Here is a 27,644-nt window from a genome sequence, read left to right as displayed (position 1 = left end):
AAGTTCTTACGTTGTATGTCTATGCTATGTTGTTGGAGGTGAAAATTTACCGTACTTTGGCTTAAATTTCATGTTTTATTGGTGTTTCGAAATATTAGAATAATACTTGCATTCACAAATAGTGACCATTCAAAGACTAAATTGAATAGGACACTATTCAATTCGAAAGTTGAGTATTTGCACACCACAAAAAATATATAACTCCTAAATTAGAGAGGCATATTTCTCCCCAAAATGGGATCCTCAACGGGATAAAGAAGAGTGACAGAAAAGCCCATTCGTCGTTTTGATAAATTTAAGCCCATAATCTACTTGGCAATGCTTCATAATAGCCCTGTTAACAGGTAGGTGAAGTAAGAAAGCAGGAAACAATTCTAACAATTTCAGATGGGAGTAGTGGACATGTCCGATGGTCTGTAAGAAGCTTTATACATTAGGCCCAAAGAGCCTATACTCAATTTATTAAAGTATATGGGGAAAAGCCACATATATTTTTTTTCATATCTTAGAATACAAAGTGATAAAGTGCATGTTAATAAATACGAGTCATACGTTAGGTGCTTAGAATGAGTAAGCGTCTACTAAACATAGTGCTGTTGACAGTGAAGCTGGCAACTCTGTCCCTGTTGTTTCTTTGATTGAAACAACCAAAAGAAAATTGCTACACCACTCAGGTTCCCTCTGCTGAAAGGCTGCTGTCTGGCATCACATGGACCTCCTTCAATATAGGAGAAACTTTAATTCGATATGGTCTGTTAAAATTGGTGAAACTACTGTTTCACATCTCAGAACCTGGAGAGCTGAGCTGTTTTGATTTCTGCAATTTTCGTGAACGTGCTCCTGCTCGAGCTGAGCAGTAACCACACTTGAGCATAGCTTCTCCGCAATTCGTGTATTAGAATAACACTTTCAGGCAACTTAAGCATGTCCTCCATGCCAATAGATTTGGAGCGTGCTGCACAGACAACTATGCCTTGCAACGACAGCCAAGTATCACTGCTAATGCGCAAATGCAGCTCATCTTATGTGATGAAGCCACTAAAAACTTTCGGCAGTGAAGGCAGCTTTTAAATTTTAGAAGCATTTGAGTATGGCGGCATTAGGCACTTAAGATCATACGAACAGTCATTCCAAATGGTAGGCTATTGTAGCACACAACTGCACACACGGGCTACTTGAAAGTTGTTTGTTATGCCAATGGGAAGTTCATAATTTTAGAAAAAAATGTGAATGTAAAAATGCATCCGGAAAGGATAGATGGTACTTGCGTATAACAGCACTGACCCTGCAGGGGTCAAGAGCCTCTTTGGGCACTTGGTGTTATTTCCAAAGCCCAAATGGCCCATGAGCACCTCCTGTGAACACATGGTGAAGCAAGGCCCTTGCAAATTTCCTGGTGCACCATGGCAGGCCATGGTGAGCTGTGCCAGGATAACCTTCTCAATGTGCACTCCTACAACCTATGTGAACCTGCATGTTTAAGTAAATGTTAGCAAAACAGTTTTAAGCCTTTAAAGCACGTTCACACAACAGCCTTACTGCAAATAAATTACAAATGTACCTGTTGCAAATCTAGAATGCTAAACTTGACTTCTTACTCGCTTCTTATGCTGTCTGGATGCCACATGTTTCAGAAAAAGAATCCAGCACAAACAAGAATAATAAACCAAAGTATCCAAACATCTAGTACTTGAAAAAGGGGAGTACCAGCGAAACACAAATGACACGCACACAATGAAACGGCATTAGACACGGACAGACGTTGGAACGGACCAGCGTGCGTCCCTGTCTAACGCCTTTTCCGGGTGTGCGCGTCCTTTGTTTTGCTGGTAACCCCCTTTTTCAATTTCATCATGCACCAACTGCCCCAAGAGCTTGTGCTAATGCACATCTAGTACTATTTATTGTGATTACCATTCTTAGGATACTTCATATTTTCAGGTGTTTGTCTCTATTTTCCCATCCATTTGTGTCAATAGGTAGCCCATGGTCTAATGGGGAGATTGGGCTACTATGTAGAGGGAACAGTTCAAAATCTACCGTCGGAACAGCTTGGGCGACTGGGTATGCGACCCTGGGCATATGCCACTTTTCACTGAATCTCTTTCACGCTATCTCGGGCAACTGCTGCTGCTTGTCTTGGCAAGCAGCATTAGGAGCTCGAAGAGGGACATGATTGTCGATCACTACTAAGATTACCACTACACATCAGGTTCGCTTGCTGTGCTCCAGAAGTAATATGTGAGATTCCACTCCTCTGTATGAAATGTACATAAGGAGCAAGGACAGTATGTGCCAACCACTACCTCAATTAAATTAATCGACTCGCAAAGCACAGGCTGCGCAAGATCACGGAGTGAATTCAGAAGTTTGTGGACAGTCCGTTGATGTCCATGTCAGGGACCTCTAGGGAAACTCGGTCATTTCCTCGATGTGCATCATCGTGCCGTCACACAATGTATTACAGTTCTGTCTGTCTCATTGTGCCACCGTTCTAATAGTCATCACATATCACTGCTAATGAAAATATAAATAGACACGCATCTGTTTATTTAATCTTTATGGAGAATATTTTGAGCATGAGTTTTTGCAGAGATCACAAATTCTACAGCTTAAAGGAGCACTAAATTAAAATTAAATTAATTGATTTCTGGCGTGTTAAGTGCCAACACGACAATCTGATCTAGAGACACGCCATAGTGGGGAACTCTGGATTAATTTTTACCAAATCAGGCTGTAAGGTACATGGGCAGTTTTGCATTTCACCTCCATAAAAATGCGGTTGTTTGATCCTGTGACCTCGTGCTTACCAGCACTGTGCCAACGCCCATAAGCAACTACGGCATGAAATAACTAAAGAGAAAAATTATTTTAGAAGTATCTGTAAATGATCTTCCTACAATTCAAGAGATTCACTCGCACCATCACAAGAGGCTGAGTAAACTGTGAGAGCAGCAAAAGGAAACATTGGTGGCAGTGCTGCCGTGAAGTTACCACACCCGCTTGCTGTGACGTCATGAATATTGATGATGTCTGTTCAGGTGTAGCAATTTTTTTTACAAATAAAGATGTTCTTCATCGTATTCCAAAAACCCAAAATAAAACGCGTTAGGAACTTTTACAGAACCAATGCAGCTCAAGTTTGAAAAAATACTTGGAATCCACGATGTGACAATGAGGTGTCAGAACGAAGATTTTGGGGCGATACTCAGAAAATTGAACTTTGAGATTTATTTTCTCTAATAATCAAGCAACTACCAAGAAACTTCCAGAAGTAGATATTTAAAACGATGCTTTATTTTAAATTCATTTAGGGTGTCATTAGGGTCCCCTTAATACAAAACAAGGAATGCACTTGGCTGCATAATAGGTTAACATGAATCACTGGTTCTCATTAAGACAGGATTATCAGTATAGCAAAGGGCATGCACTGGCTGCTCCAGAGGGGAGCCCTGCCACTTCCCCTCAACCTCCCAATTTCCAATTTCTTTATGAGCAGTGATGCTATTTCGGTATCTTAACGAGACATAATGCCAAGGAGATTCATGCCATGCTGGGCTACAGTATATGGTGACCAGCACTTCACACCATCCAGCTCGGCATCAATCTTTTTTGGAATTTCGCCCTTGAAATGCAGAAAGCTCTGATCACTGCTCGCTCTTCAGCCAACTTTCTCAATGGGTGCTGCTGTTTCAGTTTGATACCCCTAACAGTGCGCTGCTGTATGGCATAGGTCATAATACCTTCATTCTGGTAGAACTAGGAAGATGTGCACTCATGTAGACTACTAATGTCCACACTAAGTTTCTGACCGCCACTCTCATATCAGGCATATGCACTAAATAGGGCACATTCTGCATTTCTGATGTTCACAAAGACACTGAAATTCACTCCCACTCTCGGTACAGTTGCAAAGTCTTTCAGCTGAGTGCTTAAAGGCACCATGTCTCCTAATGAAGGCACTCTGCACCAATTAAACAGTGGAGCAAATGCCTTGCAGTTGCATCAGCAATGTCTTTTTTCTGCTTTCTGCAATACATTTTCAAGGTATCACTGTATTTTATCATAGTGACGCTACAGAATGGATGGCCAAAGAATTCACTTTTAGCGTTCCAGCTGGGGCATCTCCCAGCTCCTTTTGAATGTGAAAAAAGATGTCACTATTAAAACGCGAAGCCACGATGCAGCAAAAGCGACAATCAAAAGAGCTACATGGACCATTAGGCTGACATAAATGGACGGATACAAATGACTAGTCATTGAGTACACTAAAGTGTAGCCGCTCTTGCCAATGGCAGTGTGAGCTTGTCAAATAAGTTATTTCACATTCCTCTACTTATTTTAAAAATTATTTCTACGCATCTACTTAAGTGTTATGGTCACATATAAAAGGCAGCTCCGTCATATAAAACCACAGTGTTACATTCTTTTTCTCCCCGTCTACCTGATGCTACTGAAGTTTTGCTCACTCTCAAAGAAAGAATTTCACAGAACTGCCCTTTCGACAAAGCATCATTCCTAGCTTGTGGCAAAGCGTCGTCATTTAGTTCACAACGATGCGCTCACTTCTTAATCTGTTCACTCCATAGTGTTCGGATTGAAAGCAAAAATAGCTTTTCGACATAACAAGCTACTTCTATGGTCACAAGAAACAATAATAATTATTGATGTTTATTTTGCCGATAACGTATATATGCCGCCTCGAAACACAGTGGGACGACAAGGCAGATATGCCAGGCATCTCGTTCTTTTACTGATCCTAAAACTATGTTAAATCAAACAGTTACTGAAGTGCGAAAAGCTGCAATTTCACGAAATTACATTACTTTGAATGTTGTAGGACCTGGAGTGCCATGAAATCTGCTTTTCCGTGAATGCAAAGAGCGCCTACGCGAAGCCGTTCGGACGAAGCACTCAATGGCGTCGAACGGCGAAGATGAAAAAAGAAAGTTGAATGCGCGCGAACTGGTGGAAAACAAAACACACGCGGTTGGCAAAGTGTATAACTCGATGATTTCGCAGCGCTCCGTGGCATCACCCCTATTTTATCTCACGTATCGCATAGAATCGCATGTACACCCTTGAAATTCTCTATTATTATTGCGCGACAGCGTCCTCTGTGCTTTCCGATCGCGCGAACATCGGACGTGGCCTCGTCACTTGATCCTGAAGGGAACAGCGCAACAGAATACACTTTCGCCGATCATACCGCCCCCCGTTGCTACAAGCTCACTCACACACCTTGTACTAGCGTGGCACAAACGAAATATCTTCGATTACAGTGCAGATCGGATGGTTTCACGTCGCATTGTTTTGCGCTCATTAATAACGCTAACTCAATCGGTGCTCGCACACCGTATCAGAAATCATGGCGTACAACATGCCCTGTTTTAGCTGGCCCCACATAGCTGCCTTACGTCACCACAAGCGGAGTGTACAGTTAAACAAGGACAAAACTCCATGATATATACCACAAATCTAGTGCTGCACAAGCAATTCTCGCAACGGAAGGATAATACTAGGAATGAAAACTAGAAAAGAGGCGCGCGGAAGACACGCACAAGCACTGAAATCCTTTCCGCGCTCCGTTCACCGCGTCGCAATGGACGAACAAGGGGAATTCGAAAGACTCACTCACCTTTGATGTCGCTGAGTCGGAGGCGATCATGGCTATCTTTGAGGCAAGCCCATAAAAAGCGAGCAACACGCAGGAATATTCCCAAGATGTCACAGCGAAGCACACAAACAACGCAGAAAACGCAGGAAGCTCTAAAACAAACGGCGTGCATGAACTCGCCGGAATGCGCCAAGCGTCAACAGCGAAAACGCGCAATCATACATGTACACCCATATATATATAATATGGCGTTTTACGTGCCAAAACCACTTTCTGATTATGAGGCACGCCGTAGTGGGGGACTCCGGAAATTTCGACCACCTGGGGTTCTTTAACCTGCACCTAAATCTAAGTACACGGGAGTTTTCGCATATCGCCCCCATCGAAATGCGGCCGCCGAGGCCGGGATTCGATCCCGCGACCTCGTGCTCATGTACACCCATACAAATACAAGCTTACATTATCATAAATTGTACCATTTGATAACAAATTTTGTAATTTCATGTTATTACTGAATAATCGTTGCGATTGGCAAGTGTATGAAAGTTTGTTGCTTCGCTTCTTTGATGAACTACTTTCTTTAGCGCAGTAAGTCAGTGCACCGGCCGGAGCTAATGGGATACGCGGGAAAAGGCGCCACATTCAAACATCGCAAACGCCGTGCTAATTTGTGCGCGCACAGTTTTCGTCGTTTGGATTAAAAAAGAAGTAATGCGTGCCGCAACCACGTGAACTGAACTATTGACCAGAAAAGTACGGAAACGTCGCTGTTTGTGCTTCTTATTTCGACGTCATGGCAAACTGCAGGCGGTCTGTCGTCCCATTCTTTGAACATTTGTGCGTGTGCTTCTGCGCTGTGCGATTTGTCACCGAGAACGTATAGCAGCGCAGGTTGGGCTTGGTGGCCGAGCAGATTCCCAACACATTCGCCAGCAACCCGTCTAGGTCACAGAAAAGAATTTGGCCTCCATGCGAAATATGAGCACCATGTCTTACATATCGACCAAGCTTTTCGTTTCGTTCTGCAGCGCGTTAACGGGTAACATCTAAGCGAAACGCACTTTGTAAAAACGATGTTCACTGCTTTCTCCGCCACACCCGCCGTGGCGGCATAGTGGCTGAGGTGTTGTGCTACTAACCCGAGTGCTTGGGATCGAATGCTGGCCGCGGCGGCGGCATTTCGATGGGGCTGAAATGCAAAAACGCCTGTGTACTGTGCGTTCGGTGCAGGTTAAAGGACCCCAGATGGCCAAAATAAATGTAGAGTTTCTTACTACGGTGTGGCTCATAATCAAAGCGTGGTTTTGGCACGTCAAACCCCAGGCTTGAATTCTATCAACGTTCTCCGCCACCTTGACCCTATTTACCATGGAGGCATGCAATGCCGTTTCCTAACACACAGCCAGGGCACTGGCCCCTTATAATGGACGCCGATGGAAATGCAGGATGCGTCCAATCATCGGTTCTTTGTCGCTGCTTGTACGGCCGTTTGTCTTCTTAAACTGCATATATATATATATATATATATATATATATAGAGTTTACAGACGGCCTAAAGAAGTTAACAGAAACACCCTGCATATATATATATATATATATATATATATATATATATGCAGGGTGTTTCTGTTAACTTCTTTAGGCCGTCTGTAAACTCTATGCACTCTATGACGACGCCACTAAATGCATGTTGCTCCCTTTGGTATGTGGCGTGTCGAGCTCTATCTGTATTTTCCTTAATTAGCTAATTAGTCAAGGATAATTAACCAATTTCTCAAGAAAGGAAGTTAGGAAAGAAATTCCAATTAGAAAGTTGCAGAGCCGTTGGCAACACGTCCGAATAAACAGTTTCTGTTTTTCTATCTGTTAAGTATTAGTGTTTTTCAGCTTACTGCGGATGCTCGCGAAATACAAAATGCACCACGTGACATTCCCGCCTGCGAGTCGTGATTGCACTGCTCCTAAGCCTTCCGCGCACAAACGAAAACATACCATTAAACCGGTGTGAACACCCGTCTGCTTATCGCCATCATGAACCGCAGCGAGGGAAGCACGTCGCTGGCGTCAATGCCACAGCCAACGCCTTCGTCACTGCCCTGTCGCCTTTTAAGCGGCAACACACCCTGCTCGATGATAAGCTCGTTTGGGAGCGCTGCAAGCACGGCGCGCAAGCGGGAATGTCAGGTGATATTTTTTGTGTTTCGCGGGCATCCGCAGTAAGCTGAAAAACACTAACACTTAATAGATAGAAAGTTGGAAATTGCCTAATAAGACGTTTTACAACGTGCTCTAGAACTTTCTGAGTGAAAATTTTTCGCCTTTGTTGCTTCAGAATAGCTCATTTTCTTCACTAATTAACTAATTAAGAAAAATAAAAGAATAGCGTGACACATACAAAAGTGAGCAACATGCATTTGGTCGCATCGACTTATGGTGCATCTGCATATTTTTCAACTCTTAGTAAAGTTAGCTGAAACACCCTGTGTAAGAAAGAATGCGTATGAAAGAGGGAAAGTTGTTTTCCAAGAAGTGCGTCAACGTTTCACACAGAACCTTGCAGCAACCATACATGCCTCTATCGTGAAATCATATACATACATATGTGTGTGCGTGTGTGCGCACGGTTTTTTACGTAACTTAACACGTCATTGAGAAAATTGTAGAGCGACATGAAAAACTCCCGATGCGGCTTTCTGTTGCTCAATACGTGCCATATAAAAGTATTGTTCTGAGCGTGAAAGAAGCCCGCGAATACAAGTAAAGTGCCTCGAGCAGCCAGTCGCGCGTCAATTTTGCGTGCATTTGCACGCTCGTAAAATCACTTTTATGTAGCACGTGCTGAGCGACAGGAAGCTGCATCCGAGGTTTTTCAGGTTGCTCAACAATTTTCTCATTGACACTTTTCATCTATTGTAATATTTGAAAAGTCAGACAATTCATTACTAATAATTATCCAACTACACTGACTGAAAAAATAAAAAACTTGAGTATCACCTAGCGACGGCAAACAAAATAGCCTTGGTTCTATCCAGCCCCATTGCGTTCCCATGATTTTAAACCCTGGCTGAAGTTAGATGGAACACCCGGCAAAGAAAACGTATGTGAATGAGAGTGAGTTTTTCAAGAAGTGCATCAACTTTTCAAACAAAACCTTGCGGCAGCTATAGATGCCTGGATCATGAAGGCATATATATACATATATATATATATATATATATATATATATATATATATATATATGTGTGTACGTGCAGGTCGTTTCACCTAACTTAAACCACAGGCGTATCTACTGGGTGCACGGTAGGGGTCACTCTCCCCTTGCACTCGGTAGATGGACAGGGCCGGGGCGCCAACCAAGAGCGTGAATGGGGCACATACCCTCCCCCGCGCTCTGAAGTAGGGGAGGGGCCAGGTCACGTAATTTGACCTATAGGCGTATCTATATGGCGGGCAGGGGTCACTGCCCCCCTGCCCACTCCGTAGATACGTCTATGGCTCATGTAACGTGAAACAACACCCTGTATATATGCCATGGTGATCAAGTGATCAGTAAAGCAACATATATGTGCAAAAGACGCACACATACTTATGTGAGTGTTTTTTTCACATATACTTCGAAACTCAATATTGCGCGAGACTCAATGTTATTCAAAAATAACTTAACAGCTATTAGTCAACGACTTTATTGTTCGACACTACTCAACAATGGCTCAATAATACTCAATACTATTCAACAGTAGATCAACAGAATTTAGTCAAAGACTTTATTTTTGGAAACTACTCAACAATGGCTCAATTATACTCAATACTTTTCAACAATATATGAAAAGAATTTAGTCAGCAACTTTATTGTTGGAAACTACTCAACAATGGCTGAATATTACTCAATACTATCCAACAATATATCAACAGAATTTAGTCAACGACTTTTTGTTGTGAACTACCCAACAACTTCACTGTGGAATTATTGCTATGTGGTTTCAATTATTGTTGAGGTATTGTTGAAAGGCTATTGAGTAAACAATCCATCAACAATATGCCAACATTTCAACAGTCATTTTCATAAGGGATCGGCGTCGGCATGGGTGTATCGACATATGCCGAAAACTTGAAAGTTCTTTGCTGAGATTCCGATTGCTATACGGAGCACTCTGTTATAACCTGCTTTCTCAGAAAAACACATCTAGGGGTACTTCACAGAGCAGCTAGCTCTCCGCATTACACGAAGATTCCGAAGGACACACGTGTCGGGTATCTGCATCGATATGCGAAGTTTTCTAGCCTCCTTTCAGCCATCGAAGCATCGAAGGCAGGCTACTACGGCAGCCACCGCCGGGCATCATTCGTTGCGCGATGGGAAGCGATTGGCAGACGCACCACCGAGCCAAGAAGAAGAACGCAGCTTTCCAGCACGTAATGGATTAGAAACATTCTACGTTTACAGATGGTGCCGACGACCCGACGGAATTAAAACTATCGTACCAAGAGGGTTTTAGGCAGTATGCATTCAAAACGCAACGAGATATTTGCGTTGAATGTCTACAAATCGCGTCACACAGCCTCATTTGCAGTACTCATTGACAAGCAGGCCTTGAAGCTGGCGGAGGCGGCCGGAATCACTGCAGCGCTGCATTGGATCCCAGGTCACCAGTGAGTTCTCATTCCAACCTACTCCAACTGCTCTACCTCCAATCGCTTCGTCTCCCGAAATACTTCAGCGACACTCAGCACTGGCACAAGCAGCATGATAAAAGAACAACACGACAAACACAGAGCCCAAAGAGCAGTATCAACCCGTAGCAAGAGAGAACGCCGTGCGAGTGTCCCCGAAGACCCAGATCCTCTTCCCGTGGGTTATCCTAGGGGACAGCGGCCTGCGGGAGCGGCGCCAACGGCTCCGGGCGCGCCAGGAAACACGGCCTTCTTTCCCATCTCTTGACTCCCTTCCGTCGCAGCAACTCGGCCTTGCTTGTGTTATATCAAAAATTAAAGCGACTCCGCTCACTTCCTCGGAGCATGTTGTTTGGGTATGAGTCGTAGCTCTTGTAGGTGTGTTTATTATATTAGAAGCTGTACGATGCAATTAGTTTCTAAATCTTAGAGCGCTCGTGTGTCAGATGCCATGCAAACATTGAAAGCACCAGCCAAGTTACGATTTATGGAATATTTGCTTTTTCATTGCGTAATTCCTTAGAGAAGACAGGCGATCTGTATAATTGTCTGTATGAGCTGAACCGTAGGTCTCGGGACGTTTGCCCTGTCTACTCGGTTAAACACATTTAAAGATGCCAAAACCCTCACCCTTACGATATGTCGCTGACCATCAACTGGTTTATGTAAGAAAAGTCATTTGCAACCTACGATCACGCAATGATGTTACCGCCTAATAGTGTCATTGGCGCCCATCTATACTCTTTTCCTGTAGCTGGGCCAGCCAGAGTTCGCCGTTGAGCGTAGCGTGCTGCGTTCGCCGTTCGGGTCTCCCTACTTCCGTATCCGGCACCGCTACAAGCTGTTTATCTTCCGCTCAGCTCAGATCATGGGCTCCACAGTGGCTGCCGCGGAGCTCGTGGTCAATGACATCGTCCAGTTCGAGGGAAAGCTTGCCGCAGTAAGTACATAGTCAGACAGGCGAGAAAATTTTTCTACCTTGAGTTTGCACGCATGTTGTAATCCTTTTAAGTATAGAGGAATATGAGCGTTATTATTGTAATGAACAAAAACGAGCCTTAAAAGGGAGCTTTAGCCCGGGCCCAAGTCCGACGCGGCTTATTCAAGTACATGTAAAAGGCAGGAATACTTTTCTGAGATAACCCCACCATCGATTTTAATTGAATTTATTAAATTTCAGAGAGAAAGTTAAATTCTAGTGACTCTTGGAAGCGGAATTTCGATTTAGGGTTTGAATTGTATTAAAATAATTTTAAACAATTGGAACGTTCGAAAAAAAATAGAAGCACAATGTTTACAAATTATTAGCTCCGCATCACGAGCGGGTATCGCTGTTCTGTAAACGGAATTCATGATCATTCAAAGCGGACAAACTGGATATGTCAATTAACATCTTCCGTGAATTTGTTACGTTGTGTACAAGGGTTCTGCAAAAGCTGTATTTATGCTACAATTTTCTTTCCATATTAATGTGTAATATATCGATTTTGTCCGCTTTAGATTTACTATAAGATTCAATTGACAGAATTGTGATATGATTTTTGGTTCCTTAATTACAGTTGTAAACTTGATAAATTCGATTTCTAAAAATTTGCGATATTCGAAATTTTTAACAGAAATGAACGATCGAAATAACAATTCGAAACAAACAATCACTCGATTTTAAGATTTTATTCCAACCGCAACAAACCTCGTCAAATTTGGTGTAGTGGTTGCCAAGAAAAACAAATTTTAATTTTACATGTATATACATAGGAGCGCCCGAGCTAAAGCTTCGTCTTAAGAGTAGATAATGAAGAGCTTGCACGCTTTGCGTCCAAGTTCGGATTTTTAAACATGAGCATCTTGGGTCCAGTGGTTTATTAGCGTGCGCAGTGTAAGGAAGGAAGGAACTACTCGTCTGCCTGTTGTAGTGTTCGCGGCGATTGCTTTAATCGAACCCCGTTTCCCCTGTCAGTGCGCGTGGTGATTGTGCACTTCTTCTCTTATTCTCAACATGCTGCCACCCGCGACGAAATGGACGGGTTAGTCGATGATGACAGTCCACGGCTCGGTGACCTCTACTCGAGATTCCTCGAATACCTCATAAATGCGTACTTAAGCGGACACTAAAGGTTACTATTAAGTCAACGTGGACTGCTGAAATACCATCCCAGAAACCTCGAAACGCTTGTTTCATGCGAAGAAGAGACTTGTTTTAAAAGAAAATGCGTTCTGAAGCGTACGCGTACCAGAAGCGCAGTTCAAATCACCCGCCCTCCGATCGAGGAGTGGTGACGTCATGGTCTCATAGTCACATTGCCCCGTCGGCGAGTAAAACGGCGCCTGCAGACTGCGCTACGGCTTTTCTGCACAAAACGCAAACGCGCGGCCAGAAACACAGCCAAGACAGAGCCGACAGCTGCGCGAAAGCGGAACTATGGTGGCTAGCGGAAGGGAAAGCGCGCGACGATAAGCTGGTTCTTTACTTTGTGACGCCAACTTCGACGCTCGTTGCAATGGACGACCCTGACAACGACACACTGGCTCGCGATGCTGGGCTCGAATTCAGCGATTTAAGCACTCATGAACATGACCTGCTGCTGAGGGCTTGGGCTGCCGGCGTCGTTGCGTATTACTACGACGGCAACTGTCATCGCTGTACATATTCCCGCATTTGTAGCTTTTCCTTCGTGAAAACTGAATGCCGCACTCACTACCCCGTCTTCGACCTGTAGTTGTTCTGGCACTTCGGCTAATGCAGGCAAGACCTACGGAACAGCGCTATGGGAAAGCATTGCTTTGAAAGGAACTCCACACGACTTCAGTAAGTCGGTGTTGAACTCGTAATCCTCTGGAAGAAAGTGCAGCGATTTTTGGCTTTTTGCCAATGCGCTGTGGCAGAGGTACGGCACTTAACTACTTCGAACGGAGAGGTTCCCTCGTTGGCACACAGTGATAAGTAACGTTGGATTCGCCGCTGCAACTGCCCTTGGCCAAGTTCCGCGAACCCCTCACGCATCCCACGACATCACAAGGACGTGGCATTCTCACTGCTTGTTCCAAAGGCAAGCTTCGTGAGCCAGGAGAACCAGCGCAGCAGGACGCGATAACGAAACAACTGAAACGCCAAAGCGCGCGCGGCGCAGAGTGGAGCGAAAACGAAACCTTTCTACCACCTATACTACTGAAGGGTAACGTCACAATGTTATTTTTTCTTAGAATCGAATAGAAGTACACAAATAGCACTTTCTTCTGTCTTATAACCTAATAAAATGATACATTTGATAGGAGTAGTTGAGTACTTGTGGCATAAATTATGACGATGAGGGCCTTCGTCATCGGGCTAGTACCGGAATGTCGCAGGGGGGGGTCTCAAATCATGTCATGCATTTACCTCAATTTCTCGGTTACTAACGCACTGTTCGTGATTATATTGACGCCTTAGACGTTCTAGAACACTACTTTATCACTTTAACTTGACTTCATAGTAAACTTTAGTGTCCCTTTAAGCACTATCTTCTAACATTATGTGCTCTTGCCATAGTCAGGATAGCAAAGACGAACAAGATTGGCACGTTCATCGTCCGACCACTTTTCCGTGGATGCAGCTGCAGTCTCCAGTTGACCTCGGACGATTCTTTCTCTTCCGTTGTTTTTCCTTCGCCTTTTCCTTAATTTCACTAAAAATTAAGTTATGAGATTTTCGTGCCAAAACCACGATCTGATTATGAGGCACCACGAAGTGGGTGACTCCGGAAATTTGTACCATCCGGAGTTCCTTACCGTGCACCTAAGTTTAATTGCACTGGCGTTCTCGCGCTAGCTGCCGCGGTGACGGCGGTTGCTACTGGCGTCCCGCCACGCTGTAAAAGCCCAGGAATCGCACGGCGATGCGCGAGTGACCGCAGGAGTCATCGGAGGGGTTTGTTTACTTTTCTTCTTGGACCACTTCATTAAGAGCAGGTCGCCCATGCCGTTCTTGTTCTCGATGTAGGCACCGGTGGTGCACCGGCGCGGCGATGTGTTGTAGATCAAGACAGTTCCGCAGCCGTTACGAAGCCGACTTTGACTTAATAGGAAGGTTTAGTTCGGGTGCTCCTATCTAAATATATGTAAAAGGAGGATTCGTTTTTCTCGGCAACTACTGCCCCAGTTTTGACGACGTTTGTTGCATTTAGAAGGAAAACTTAAAATCAAGTCACTATTTCTTTCTAATTCTTGAGTTAGGTCGTAAATCTTTTATAAAAATTGTCAGAAATCGAAAACTTTCAAAAAACGAAACTTTCAAGTATACAACTCTGTAAGTCAGCAACGAAAAATGCCAATACAATTCTGTGAACTGCATGTAATAGTACATCTAAAGCGGATAAAATTCTGTTACACATGAATCTAAAGCAATTTAGTATTATGGAAATACAGCTTTTGCAGAACCTTTGTTACCAAGGTAACCAATTCACGTAAGATGTAAAATGACAATCGAATTTGTCCGCTTTGAATGATCTAATGGACGCCGTATACAGAACCGCGATATTTGTTCTTGATGCAGAGCTATGAATTTGTAAACTTCGTGCTTCTATTTTCTTTAAATAGTTGAATATTTGAAATTCTTTTTAAGGAAATGCAGGACATAAATCGAAATTCCGCTTCTATCAGTCACTAGATTTTATCTTTCCCTCTGAAATGCAACAAATATCATTAAAATCGGTCCAGGGGTTATTTCAAAAAAACGTTTTTGTCTTTTTACATGTATTTGAATAGGCCGCGTCGGAGTTGGGCCCGAGCTAGAGCTTCCTCTTAAGTCGTAGAACGGGCAGTCTGGCGGTAGCGGGCAGTGCGAAGTAGCAGTCGGGAAATAGCTACGTCGGTCGAACAGGGTGAACTTTTTGGTTGAAGAGATCGGTGCAGTCGGATAGGTCCTCGACGGAGTAGTAGCGGTTGCGTGGGTCTGTTCTAAACCGCGGTGGCTGCACGTAGCCGCCTTTTTCAACAATAACGTAATCGTTCGTGGGACAGTTGTTGTGTGTCCTTTTTGTCTTTTTTATCGTTGTGGAAGGGCATAGGAAGCCTCGAATTTGTCGTCGATATGTGGTACTCATGGGGCCCCATGACGTAAAACTATTACAATGTGTTTTTATTCCAATATCCTGACGCCAAATTTATGTAATCCCCGACGCAAACATTGGGCTACGACCCGCAGCGTTTTTTGAAATGCCCAATCAAACGCGCTCCTCGTTTACAGAAGGCCAATTTTCTTTTCTTTTTTTTTTTTTTGCTTTCAAAGCTCATACCATTGCCTACATTGGGCGGATATTTTTAATCAAATTCACTGACAAGATGCGAGGAGCACGCTCAAGTGCAGAGGGTTTCAGTAGGACCGAGCCATCGCAGTGAAAGTAGATAACGGGCTGCAGAGGGTGGTGCCGGCATCTGTTATTGATCCGCTTCCCCCTACTTTGCTTGCGGAAGCTGATGAAAAATCGTAGTGGCGTGCAACGGAACATTAAAAATGCCGCCAGAACAGATCCTCAACAAAAAAGAGTTGTCAACGTGATGTAGTATAGGTACGGAAAGGGCTCAATAACATCACATTATTGATGTTACCGAAAAATGTTTATTATCAGCAAATAAATCCACGCTCCCCGCCCACTCCGAGTAGCGAGTGCCTGAGCAATCTACCGGCAACAATTTTCTATTCCGTTCAAAATGGGGCATTCTCGGGCTAATAAAAGAAATCGTTTTGTTCTGCGTATTATTGCGTCTTCAACGCGCACACTTCAGTTTGATGCGGTGAGTTTTCGTGGTTTATTGACGTTGCCTGACAGTCAGAAAGAAATGGGCGCAGTCCGAAAAGGCTTGATCAATGGTCGTATAATATGGCGATAAAGGCGTCGAATCAAAAATAGTTTTCTTACTCTTGGTCTTATTATGCATAATCAGTGTGCACACATCATATCAGATAAGGCGTTTACGCTGTTTTCGGGATGTCGTGTGAGAGACAGGCTAATTGAGAGTGGTGCAAACATTTTTTGACCAGTTACGAAGGGCTGACTACAGATTTGGAATATAAAAATTTGGGATACCTTTACGTTATAACACCCATAGGATGCTGTAACGTAAAGCTAAAAGGTCAAAGAAAATCAAGTCCCCACCCACTACGCCTGTCTGTCACGCGATGTCACGAAAACTACGAGAACGCCCAACCTGATATGACATGTGCCTACTGATTATGCATGGTTAGACCGAACGGAAAAAAGTAATCATTTCTCATTCGACGCCTTTTTTGCCATTAAGGAAAAACGGGTCGTTCAACCTTATGCTATTTGTCAAAATTTTCGGGTTGCGCCCACTTTGCTGGTCTATAGCGCGGAGACATAAAACCGCTGTAACTTACCGTGTGAAAGTGACGTGTACGTGTAAATGACGAATATCCCGAACAATACTTAATTTTTTTCTGGAGTTTATCTGCTCCTAAAGGAAAAGAAGATGACTGCCCACCGATCGGTGTGGCAGTGGCTACTCGGAGCTGCTGGGGAGCTTGGATTTATTTGCGTATAAAAGAGGTTCTGCTTGGAGTATGGCTTTATTGAGACCTTTCGGCACGAGTACATGTCTCTGCCAACTCAACTTGGTTGAGGATCCGTTTTAGTGACATTTTTAAAACTTCTTTTGAATGCTGCTGCAATTTTGGACGAGCCAACGCGAGCTAAGTAAGGGGAAGCGGACCAATCGCAGACGCGGGCACCAACCGCCTCACCTACGGTTATCTACTTTGAATGCGCTGGCTCGGCACGATAAAAAGTATTTCAAATGAGCTTGCTTCTCGCCTCTTCTCAGCACATGAGATAACAAAAACTGTTCAATGCAGGCTATCCTATTCTTTTTCAAAGCAAAATAAAATCACATCCTATAAAGGAGAAGCGCCTTTAATTGGGCTTTTCAAACAATGCTGCGTGTTACTGCCTGATGCTTGCGTCGGTGGTCACGTAACTTTGACGTCAGGAGATTGGAATAAAAAGAGATATGAATAGGTTTTCGTGACAGAGCACGTGCTTGTCCTTCCGAATACGGCATCGTCGGTGGTGTTGGTTCTCCTCGCTGCGTTGGCGGTGGTGGCAGGAGCAAGAGCTATGGTCAACGTGTCGTTTATATTTCCGATGATCGCGAGATACGCTCCGAATCTGCCGCACCGCGCTCACAATGTAGCACCAGTGGGCATGTGTGTACGGATCGTCATCGAACGTGGGGTGTACCATACGGCTGGTCGCTGACACTGAACCCTATAACGTAATACTATTCCAATATGTATTTATTTAAATCACCTGACGTCAAATTTGCGTAAACGCCGACACAAGCTGGGGGCAGTGACCCGCAGGGTTGTCTGAACAGGCCAATCAAACGCTCTCCTCGTTCATAGGCGGTCAGTTTTGTTTGCTTTAAAAACGAATAACATTGTCTACAGTGAGCCGTTTGTATTATCTATTTGGTTTACAAGAGGCGAGGAGCACGCTCAAGTGGAGAAGGATCCAATGGGGCCAAGCCAGTGCACTCAAAATCATTAACCGGAAGAAGAGGACGGTGCCGGCGTCTGCGATTTGTACGCTTTCCCTTACTTAGCTTGAGCTGACTGTTCGAAAGTGGCGGTGGCATGGGACGGAATGTTTAGAATGCCGCTAAAGCGGATCCCCAGGAGAGAACAGTTGGCAGATCGAGGTCGTAAATGTGCCGAACGTGCGTGAAAACGTTACACGGTCACGCAAAATCTTTTATTAGAGACTTTTAGCGCATCCGCTATTCCGGCAAACAGGAGCGGTTTGGATGTGCGGTGGTGTAAACGTGAGCGGCCGGAGTGATGCAGCCGCCTGGTGGCACAGAGTTCACCCAGACAAACACAAAGCTAAAATTGAAGTAACCCAGTATATCCTGCTTCGCTGCTTGTGCAAATTTTCGGGAGAGGCGCAATGGTGAACACGATTACGTCGCTGTCGAAAATATACACCAACAGCTAAGCAGAATATAATAATTGGCTTTGTGTTGTGTGGTTGAGCTTTGAAGCACCAGCTGGCGCCACGAATCTGGCTGGTCACTTTTACAGCCCCGCTTAACCGGCAAACCTCCCGCGCTTGACGGAACACCGGACGCACAAAAATTCACTATTGTACGCAAATAAACCCATGCTCCCCGGCATGGGCGAGTAGCCAGTGCCTGAGCGATCGACGACAGCCATATTTAATTTCTTTCGGAACGGGACAGCCTGCGGCTATTCAGAAAAAGATATTCAGTTTTGTTCGGCATATTAATGCACCTTTAATGCGTACAACTTACTTTGACACGGTACGTTTTCGCGTTTTGATGACGTCGCGTGAAAGGCAGGTAAGTCGGCGCAACCCAAAAAATTTGACCGATGTCCTATGGCTAATGGCGAAAAGACGTCTAATCAGAAATAGCTATTTTTCTTTTGTTCGGTCCAATGATGCATAATCAGTGTGTACGTGTAATATCAGGTGGGAAACCATCGCGGTTTTCGTGTCGTCCCGTGACGGACCGCCGAAGTGGGGGTGTTTCAAAAAAGTTTTTGACCAATCGTGGAGGACTGATTGCAGAATTGGAATAGAAACGCTTGAAATTGCTTTACGTTATAGCGCCCACCGTTCCCCGCAGGTTGCATGGCTAGTGCTTTGGACTAGCGAATTCTCGCAAAATATTCTTGGCGGTTGAGCAACTGGCAGCTTGTGCTTGCTTTCTGTTCTAGTTGTGATCTGGGGCTCGTGTCGGCAATCACCTTCTCTTTGTTCAGGATGAACTAACGCTGTACTCGCCTCGGTCTGGAGCTTTGGTTGTTGTAGGCGTGATGTCGGTGGCCTTGCGTTTGCGCTGTCGTTCGCCTGATTACCGGGCCTACAGACAAAATGTAGTGCCTGCTGTACTCGCATAGGGTTAACGTCGTTCGGTAGTGATCCAATGTAGGTGCGGGAATGAAGGCGAAAAGGAATCCGGCTGATGGCGTGACGGATCTTCTCGTGGTAATAAAGGGCCTCGGTGGATTCTGCTTCGTATTCGTCATCGTCGTTTACGACCTATTCGATATTGACCTTATTTTCAGTGAGACAACGGTCTTTCTCCACGAGTTCGGTTAAGAGCACTGGCGAGTCAGCAGTCGTCGGTTCGGTTTTTGCGAGGCTTTGGTTGCGGCGCTGACGACGCGGGTAGCGGCACTTCGAATGATGTGGCGCTGACGGCGGGGTCGGTCCATAATTTTTTGTGCGGACGGCAGTCTCTTTGGCGCGTTTCACGGAAACAATGTAACGAATGAAGCGGCGGCGCGTCCGTCGGTTATAGCAGCTCGCTACGACTGCTTTAATGGTGGTGGTGGTATAAACTTTATTTAATGAAGGCCAGAAAAAAGAAAAGAAAATGAAGATGCCGCCGTTCCGTGGGTGGCCTTCAGGCTGCCGGTCGTGGCCTCCAGATCATGCCTGGCGGCGACTTCCGCTGCCCAGATCATTAGCTGTAGCTAGACATCCGGCTGCGAGCTGGCCAAAGCAGCCTCCCACAGGTGCGGGCTAGATACATGCCAAGAGGCAGGGGGAGAGTGTTTCGGGCATGAATAGAGAATATGAGCATAGTCTGCTCGTGGGCGTCTGCAGAGCGTGCATTCGGGTGAGAAGGCCCCGGGGTGAATAAGGGCAAGTCGGGCAGGAGAGAGGAAAGTGTGGGCCTGTAATGGCGCTACGTACTCTGCTGGAGCTTAGAGAGGGATTTGTGAGGGGGAGGGAGGGCTAGGCGAGAGTTGCGGTAGTGAAGGGTAATGTCTTGGAAGGTGAGGAGGGAGTCACGCGTGTCCATCCCGGAGTGGAGGGGGCCAGCTCGGTTTGTCATCTCGCGAGCCATGGAATTTGCCACCTCGTTGCCAGGGTGCCCCGCATGATCCGGAACCCAGATGAGTTGGATACGACGAGAAGGGGGAGGGGAGTGCTCAAGGATGCTGAGCGCAGAGGAGGAGATGCGACCCTTCGCAAAATTGTGGACTGCAGCTTTGGAGTCGCTGAATGTGAAACGGGCCGGGGTAGTGGCAATGGCGAGCGCAATAGCTGCTTCCTCGGCGGCAGTGGAGGTGGGGGCAGGTATAGTGGCAACGGTCAGGGGAGCAAGTGTAGGGAAGTGGTGGCAAGAGCGTAGGCGGGGTGAGAATTGTATGGCGCCGCATCGACATACACAGCATTAGACTGTGAGCCATACTGGCGCCAGAGGGTGGAGGCGCGGGCAGAGCGGCGGGCGGCGTGATGCTCAGGGTGCATGTTCCTCGGAAGAGGGTTGACAGTGAGCATGGAAGATACAGATGAGGGTAAGGGGTGGGTTACACAGGCAGGGTACACAGGGGTCAAGCGGAGGGAACAGAGAAGGGCTCTACCACAGGGGGTGCGAGAAAGGCGGTCGAGTTGTGCCGTGCGATGGGCCTCCACAAGCTCTGAAACAGTATTGTGGACGCCCATCGCGCAAGGGCCGACTTGTAAGCTTGGCGGATGAGACAGTTCACCTTGTCTTCCTCGGTGCGAGAGAGAAAGAGATAGGGGAGGGAGTAGACAAAGCGGCTGAGAACGAAGGCCTGGATAAGACGACGGAGGTCGTGCTCACGCATGCCGTGGTGCCGGTTAGCGACACGTCGAATAAGTCAGACGGTCTGGTGGACAGAGGTAGTTAGGCGGGAAAGGACGGCAGTGTGTTTTCCATTGGATTCGAGAAGGAGACCCAGTATGCGGAGGCAGGAGACAGAAGGGAGGGGGTGCGCGTCAATAATGATGCTAAGCATGGGAGATGAGGGGGCGGCCGTGCCTCGAGCTGGGAGGAGCAGAAGCTCCGACTTTGACGGGGAGCAGGCCAGCCCGACTGCGCGAGCATGACCGGCAACCACGTCCGCGGCCGCCTGGAGGACGGCCTCCATCTCTCCAATATTTCCGGTGGTCACCCAGAGGGTGATATCATCGGCGTAGAAAGCATGGGACAGGTTAGGAATAGTAGCGAGAGCGCGTGCCATGGAGAAAAGAGTGATTTTGAAGAGAACGGGGGAGAGGACAGAACCCAGGGGGGTGCCCCGATTTCAAGAGTGAAATTTGGAGAGGAGAGAGGGCCGAATGAGATCTCAGCCGTGCGAAGGGCAAGGAAAGCCGTGATATAACCGTAGATAGGAGGACCCACGTTAAGGGTGGAAAGAGCATCCAGGATGGCGGAATGGAGGACGTGCTTTCGTCATGTCCAGTGCCAAGACCGCACGAGTGCGCTTGGCGTGAAGAGGGTGAAGAACCTCTTCGGAGAGCTGGAGCATGACGTCATGGGTAGAAAGGGAGGGGCGAAAGCCGAACATGGAATCGGGGAAAAGGTGGTTATCGTCTAGAAAGTTCTGCAAGCGGTCAAGAACAACGTGCTTAAGAGCTTACCGAGACAAGAGGTGAGCGAAATGGGGCGGAGATTTTGGATGTCTATTGGTTTGCCAGGTTTGGGTATGAAAGTTACCTTAGCGTGGGTCCACTCGAAAGGCAGAGTGCTTTCATGCCAATGTTTATTAAAGAGGTCAGTGATGGCCTCGAGGGACGGGGTATCCAGATTACGGAGGGCCTTGTTAGAGATTTGGTCGGCCCCCGGTGTGGAGGTGGTGCGGAGCTTATGCAGCGCGGCACGAACCTCTCCGAGGGTGATATCTGCGTCGAGCGTAGGATTAGGGTTGCCGGTGTAGGAAGGGAGAGAGGGAGGGGGGTTGGTGCAGAGATAGCGATCACGCAGAGGAAGAAGAAAGTTGGAATCAGAGAGTGGAGACGAGTGAAGGAGGCGAGTCACGTCCCTGCGCTGCGTGGCCTTGGAGTGCGACGGGTCAAGACACGCAGGAGAGCCCACGTATCCCTCAGCCCGAGGTTACCAGCCATGCGCTCGCAGGTCTGGCCCCACTGCTGTCTGGTGAGAGAAGAGCAGTGCTCCTCCATGTCCTTGCCAGGCGAGCAAGACGGAGTCGCAGCGAGCGGTTGTGTTTCTGGGAAAGCCAACGGCGGTGCAGGGAGTGAGGTGCAGGGGGCGGGGGGTGCAGGGGGCGACTGTCAGCCGTGTAGGAGTGAGGAGGGGTGGGGACGGTGGAGGTGGCAGAGGAAATATCCTGAAGCAAGGTGGTGGTCCACTGCGAAAGGTCTGAGATGGAGGTGGAGGCCTGTTGCCGCGAGTGGCGAAAGCGATCCCAGTCCACCACCTGCACCAGGCGCTTGCGGGAGGAAGATAGGGTGGGAAAGGAGAAAGAGACGGACAGGATATAGTGGTCGCTTCCGAGAGAGACCCCGGTGTTCGCCCACACCACGTCCGGGTCATTTTTGCAGATGGAAAGATCCGGATTAGTGTTCCGTTGTACGCTTGAGCCAATGCGGGTGGGTTCCGAGAAATCGTTAAGGACGGTCAACTGTTCGTTCTGCACGAAGGTCCATAGCGCCAGGCCCTTCTTGCAGTTCTTGGGGTAGCCCCAACTTACGTGATGAGCGTTGAAATCCCCAAGAATTAGGAGCGCGTTCCGGCTCGCCCATGATATGGCGTTGCGGAGAAGGAGGAGGAGGGGACCTGCAGTTGTTCGGGGAGGGCTGTATACATTAAGGACAAAAAGGCTGGCATCTTGCCTCCGCCGGGGAAGGAGTTCCAAGAAGAGGTGAGTGCATTCTGGAACGTCGAGCGGATGCTCGATTGCCATGTAGGCGCGATGAACTAGCGTGGCAAAGTTCGGAGGTGAAGGGAAACAGGGTGGAAAGCTGTGTAGTCACGTAGTTTTACTGGGGAGAAGGTTTCTTGAAGGGCGATGATAGCGGGGAGGTCGGAGGCAGGGATGTTCTGGAGGTGGAGCTGCAGCGTGTTCCGCTTTGCACGGAAGCCGCGGCAGTTCCACTGCCAAAAATTAAGGCGTGGGGTGTGACTGGCCATCTTGAGGCCGGGGTGCCCCTGCTGGTGCAGGGTGCTTTGGAGATGAGGATGAGGGGAGGAGGGATGAGACATTAACGGTCATCAGGGCGAGATCGGCCTCGAGGGAACTCTGGCGGGCCTCAATTTCGGCCACGCGGTTGTTAATTTGAGCCATCCAGGTCTGCGTGTCCGCACGCAGAGCTGTAATGGCGGCCATGAGGCGTCGTTCATGTGCCTCGAGGAACGAGGCCGTGTGGCGGATGACAGCCTCCATCTCCGGGGTGGGGGCAGGTTCGGTAGAGGAACGCCTCTTATATGGAGGGCTCCGGGAGGGGGAGGCGGCACGAGAAGCCGCGACCGAAGAGGAGGTGGACATAGGGGCGGGAGGTGGTGGCTGTGGGGGCGGGAGAGCGATAGAGTGTGAGGTTTGGTGAGGGCAAGAGGTGGGGACGTGGGGGCGCGCGAGCAGCGCTTGCAGCTTTTCTTTTAGTAGGGCAATCTCGTTGCTCTGGGCTGCGATTTGAGCTTTGAGCTCCTCTTTTTCGGGGTCGACTGTGGGAGGCTGCGATCGCCAGCTCACCTGGGAAGCAGTTGATGGGGTGTGTTGCCCCGGTAGAGGTGGAAATGAGACGGAGCGGCGGCTGGGGCTGCGGTCCTGGCTTAATCGTGAGCTGGATCGTTGACGGGGGAGGGGTGAAGGGGAGTCCTTGGCGGATGGTGTTGACTGCGCTGAGTTGGATGACGTTGACTTGGGATTGGATGTGAATGGGGAGGGACCTCCCCGTTCGAAGCGGAGCTTACACGGGCGGGATCCCGTAACATGTGTGCCGCTGCACAAGATGCATTTAGGAGTGCAGTCAAGGGGGGTCCCGAGCCGCGTGCACAGCTCCGCAGCGTGGGCATAGGCCGGACGTGGGCTTGGTACATACGTCGGAGCGGTGACCATGGCTCCAACAATTGACACAAGCTTCAGCCTTGGGGCGGAAGGGGTGACAGATGATCATGCCGCAGTTGAACACCACGGTGCGAGGGAGTTCTTTCGTGCCGACAAAAGTGATCAGGATGGACCGGGTGCGACCCATCTGCCTTGCGTCGGCGATGGCGTAAGTGCTTCTGGGATTCATAGCCTGCAAGTCCTCGATTATCTCCTCTTGGTTTTGATTATCCACGGCGTTGTAGATTATGCCGTGGAGGGCGTTGTCAGGTGCGGCCACATAAGCGCGCAGTGGGTACAGCTGAGTGGTGAGACGCAACTCATAGGCATGCACGTACTGCCGGGTGCGTTGTTCCGAGGGCCTACTGACGGTGAAAGAGTTGTTGTATGGGTTTAGGCGTACGCGGTCATCGCCACGGGCGGCGGTGTACTCAATGCTGGCGCTAGAACACAGTAAGGCAAGGAGGGCCCCATTGGTGGTTGTACGGAGGTCGAGGCCACCTCCAGGGCAGAAGACGATCTTGTAGTCTTCCGCTGGGAGTCGTGGCAGCGGGACGTGGCGGCGTAGGTGTTGAGTCTTCAGCGATGGCGGGGTTGCCATGGCGGTCTTGAGGTTAGTGTTCGTGGCTGAAACGGCTTCCTTTGGATGGGCCGCTCGGTGGGCTTGGAGAATTCGGGTCCAGCGGGGGTCGTCATCGAATTCTTGTTGGGAGATGAGTGTACCGTCGACTATACCTTTCATATCGGCGGCTTCGAGGCAACGGGAACGAGCGCCGGCGCAGCGGGCGCAGGTGCGACGCTAGGGGCAGCTGCGCGCTGCGGGCGAGGAGGCGTTGCGCCGAGCGTTGGGCTTAGCTCGGTGGCCCTGTGGTTGGTCAAAGATGAGGCTCTGGTGAAACGGTGGTCGGCGGGTCCGGGCAAATGAGGTGTCAGGAAGGTCCTTACACCTTCGCGTGCTCGGTAGCAGAAACTGGAGGATATCCCGGACGAGATGCCAAAGCCAGGAGAAGAAATCGCGGAGCCCATGCGAGGCACGTCCAAAGAACGCCGGGCGTTGGTTGCGTCCCACAATGGCGATGTTATCACCACAAGGCTGACAATACATCGCACCCCTAATGGAGCACTGCTTCAGTGCAACCCCGTTTCCCCTCTACGTGAGCATGGTAATCCCGCACTTCTTTTCCTTCTGTTCTCCACTGATCCCTGGCCGTGGGCATGGCGTCCCACGATTCTTGACAGCCCTCATCGGTCTTCCGTTCTTCTTTCTCCGTCTTCATTTCCTTGACTGTTGAAAGAGAAAGCGCGTTCTGTATAATTCACAGCCGGTAAACGTGCCAACTGCCAGCGTTCGCGCTGCTTAGTTGCTGTCATAATTTTCGCTACACTGCGTCTGCCGCGAGAAGCAGTCGCCAATGTAGTACGTGACTAGTTCGCTTTCAGCAAAATTTAGGTGCACAAACTCCACTCGATGGTTAGGCTGCCAGTTACTGGGCTCGTCGTATCAGCTTGGGTTGGGGCTGAGCTAGGTGTAATGATAATTGATTCTGCGAAATGTGACTAGAATGACTTCAAAAATTAAGAGTTTACCTCCTGTTTGTAAAAAAAGAAAGAAAGAATGCTAACCTTGTAAAAAAACAATACCTACGGATATTGTATCTGATACATTATTGTTTGTATTAGCAATATTCTTTGAATATAGCAACAATATAAACAATTTACTGTCTTTGACAATCTGTAGGGGAAAAACAACGCAATGATTACATACACTAGGAATGTAAACCATACAATTCTCAATATATGACCAGAAAAACCATTAAATACCAGAAAATAATTTAAAAGTTTTACTGAACGTCTGTGACGAGGATAGCATATGTAGTCTTGAAGAAGACAAGTCCACTTGTCGAAACGTTGGCTCCTTCTTTCACCTTGTTCTCGTTTTGCTCATATTACTGTACGTCAGTACGTTAAGCGCAGAATCTTTTAAAGCGTTTACATTATATGCTACAAAGTGATGTTTATTTCCAATTTATTTAACTGCCAAAGGCGTGCAAGGACCGGTTCTCACCCATTGCCAAAGTTTTGCGTCTTTTGGCATTGCTTTAACGTTCGCGCATATAACTGTTCACGTTACGTAGGTATCACATGTTGCAGAATAGCGAATACATACCTTTCCGGTTAAAAGAGTTTCTTTGATATTTAAAATTCGCTTCGGTTCATTGACACTGGGTGCTGCTAGTAACCACACACACACACACGCACACAAAATGCGGGTTTTCTATGCTCAGCCACATTTTGAAATGGTACGACCACAGATGTTGCACAGCTTGTTCTCGTTATTAAGGAGTTTTGGTCATGGAGACGTTAAAGGCTTTTCATTTGCCCGCTCAAAAAAAGTTTGTTCACAGCTAAGGTTCTTGGGCCACAGAGTAAATAAAACGTTTACGAGTGTACTTCATTGGAAACAGCTCTGACAGAGTTCAATATAGTACACTGATTTCTTCCAAATAAACTAATATTTGGCTCCCAACATGGTTGTCCATCTTTCGCACCGTTGTGGTCGGCGCTATATTTAATCGCAGCCAGGCAGTTGTCAAAAACTTCATTTAACCATGCCGCATCAAACATATGATTTTTCGCTGATGAGTGGTTCCATATCTTTATTCGTATGTGATTCTAGGTAAGGAACACGTATGCATAAATAAATTTCACTAAACCACAAGGACTAGCATCACATCGTCAAGATGAATTACCTACTTAATCTCTAGACAACGCACAAAACAAGATGGGGAAAGCTAAGCTTATATTACTTCCAATTTACAATGCAGAAGGGAAAAAGTTTAAAGTAATAGGGGAAAAGAACTTGCCGCTGGCGTTAGCTGAACTCACATGTTCAGCATTATGCGTGTGATTGAGTTGCGGTGACGGCTATTATGAATTCCACTCTTTCGAATATATAAGGAAAATTTGAGTCTCTCAGTTTCTCCTTCGTTCATAACACAGCAAGGGTATAAAGTCTTGCACTCTTGGTGCTTCCAGGTGCAATGCGAGGGTCTAGCCGTCAGTTCGCTTGCATCAAACTTCACCTACTACTAGTGCGTGCCACCTGCTGTTAAAGACGGACGCTCCACACCCACCGTCATGGCCATGAATCACGCTCGCTAACTCCCTCAGCCTCAGCTCTTCTAGACATACCTAACACCCAAGAACGGTAACGCGTCAGTGGCTCAATTGCTAGAGCATGGCACGCGTGATGCGAAAGGTGTGAGTTCGGCTCACACTGGCGGCAAGTCGTCTTTTTCTGTCCACATTTATTTACGTTTACGTTGCCACTTCTACAGTTTATATATATATATATATATATATATATATATATATATATGCAAATAAGTCTCCCAATGCTTCCCTTTGCTTTATTACGTGAGGGCTTCATATGGATTTGGATAACAAATATTGGCCCCTTTGTTATCCTTCTTCTCTCTGACATCCCGATAAGTCCGTGGAACTTGTTGCTTGTTGAAT

The 27,644-nt window shown here is 47.1% G+C and overlaps 1 protein-coding gene across 1 annotated transcript in view; it reads left to right on the top strand.

Moving 5' to 3' along the window:
* LOC140219130 (neprilysin-1-like) overlaps positions 1-27,644 on the top strand; it is a 169,714-nt gene that overhangs the window by 110,533 nt on the left and 31,537 nt on the right. Inside the window, exon 7 of the mRNA XM_072289020.1 lies at positions 11,043-11,228. Coding sequence (XP_072145121.1) covers positions 11,043-11,228 — 186 coding nt within the window. The remainder of the gene's footprint in view (positions 1-11,042; positions 11,229-27,644) is intronic.

This window comes from Dermacentor andersoni, chromosome 6, assembly GCF_023375885.2.
Source record: "Dermacentor andersoni chromosome 6, qqDerAnde1_hic_scaffold, whole genome shotgun sequence".
NCBI lineage: Eukaryota > Metazoa > Arthropoda > Arachnida > Ixodida > Ixodidae > Dermacentor > Dermacentor andersoni.
Note: the sequence above shows the minus strand (reverse complement) of the source record. Positions and strands in the feature narration are given on the sequence as shown.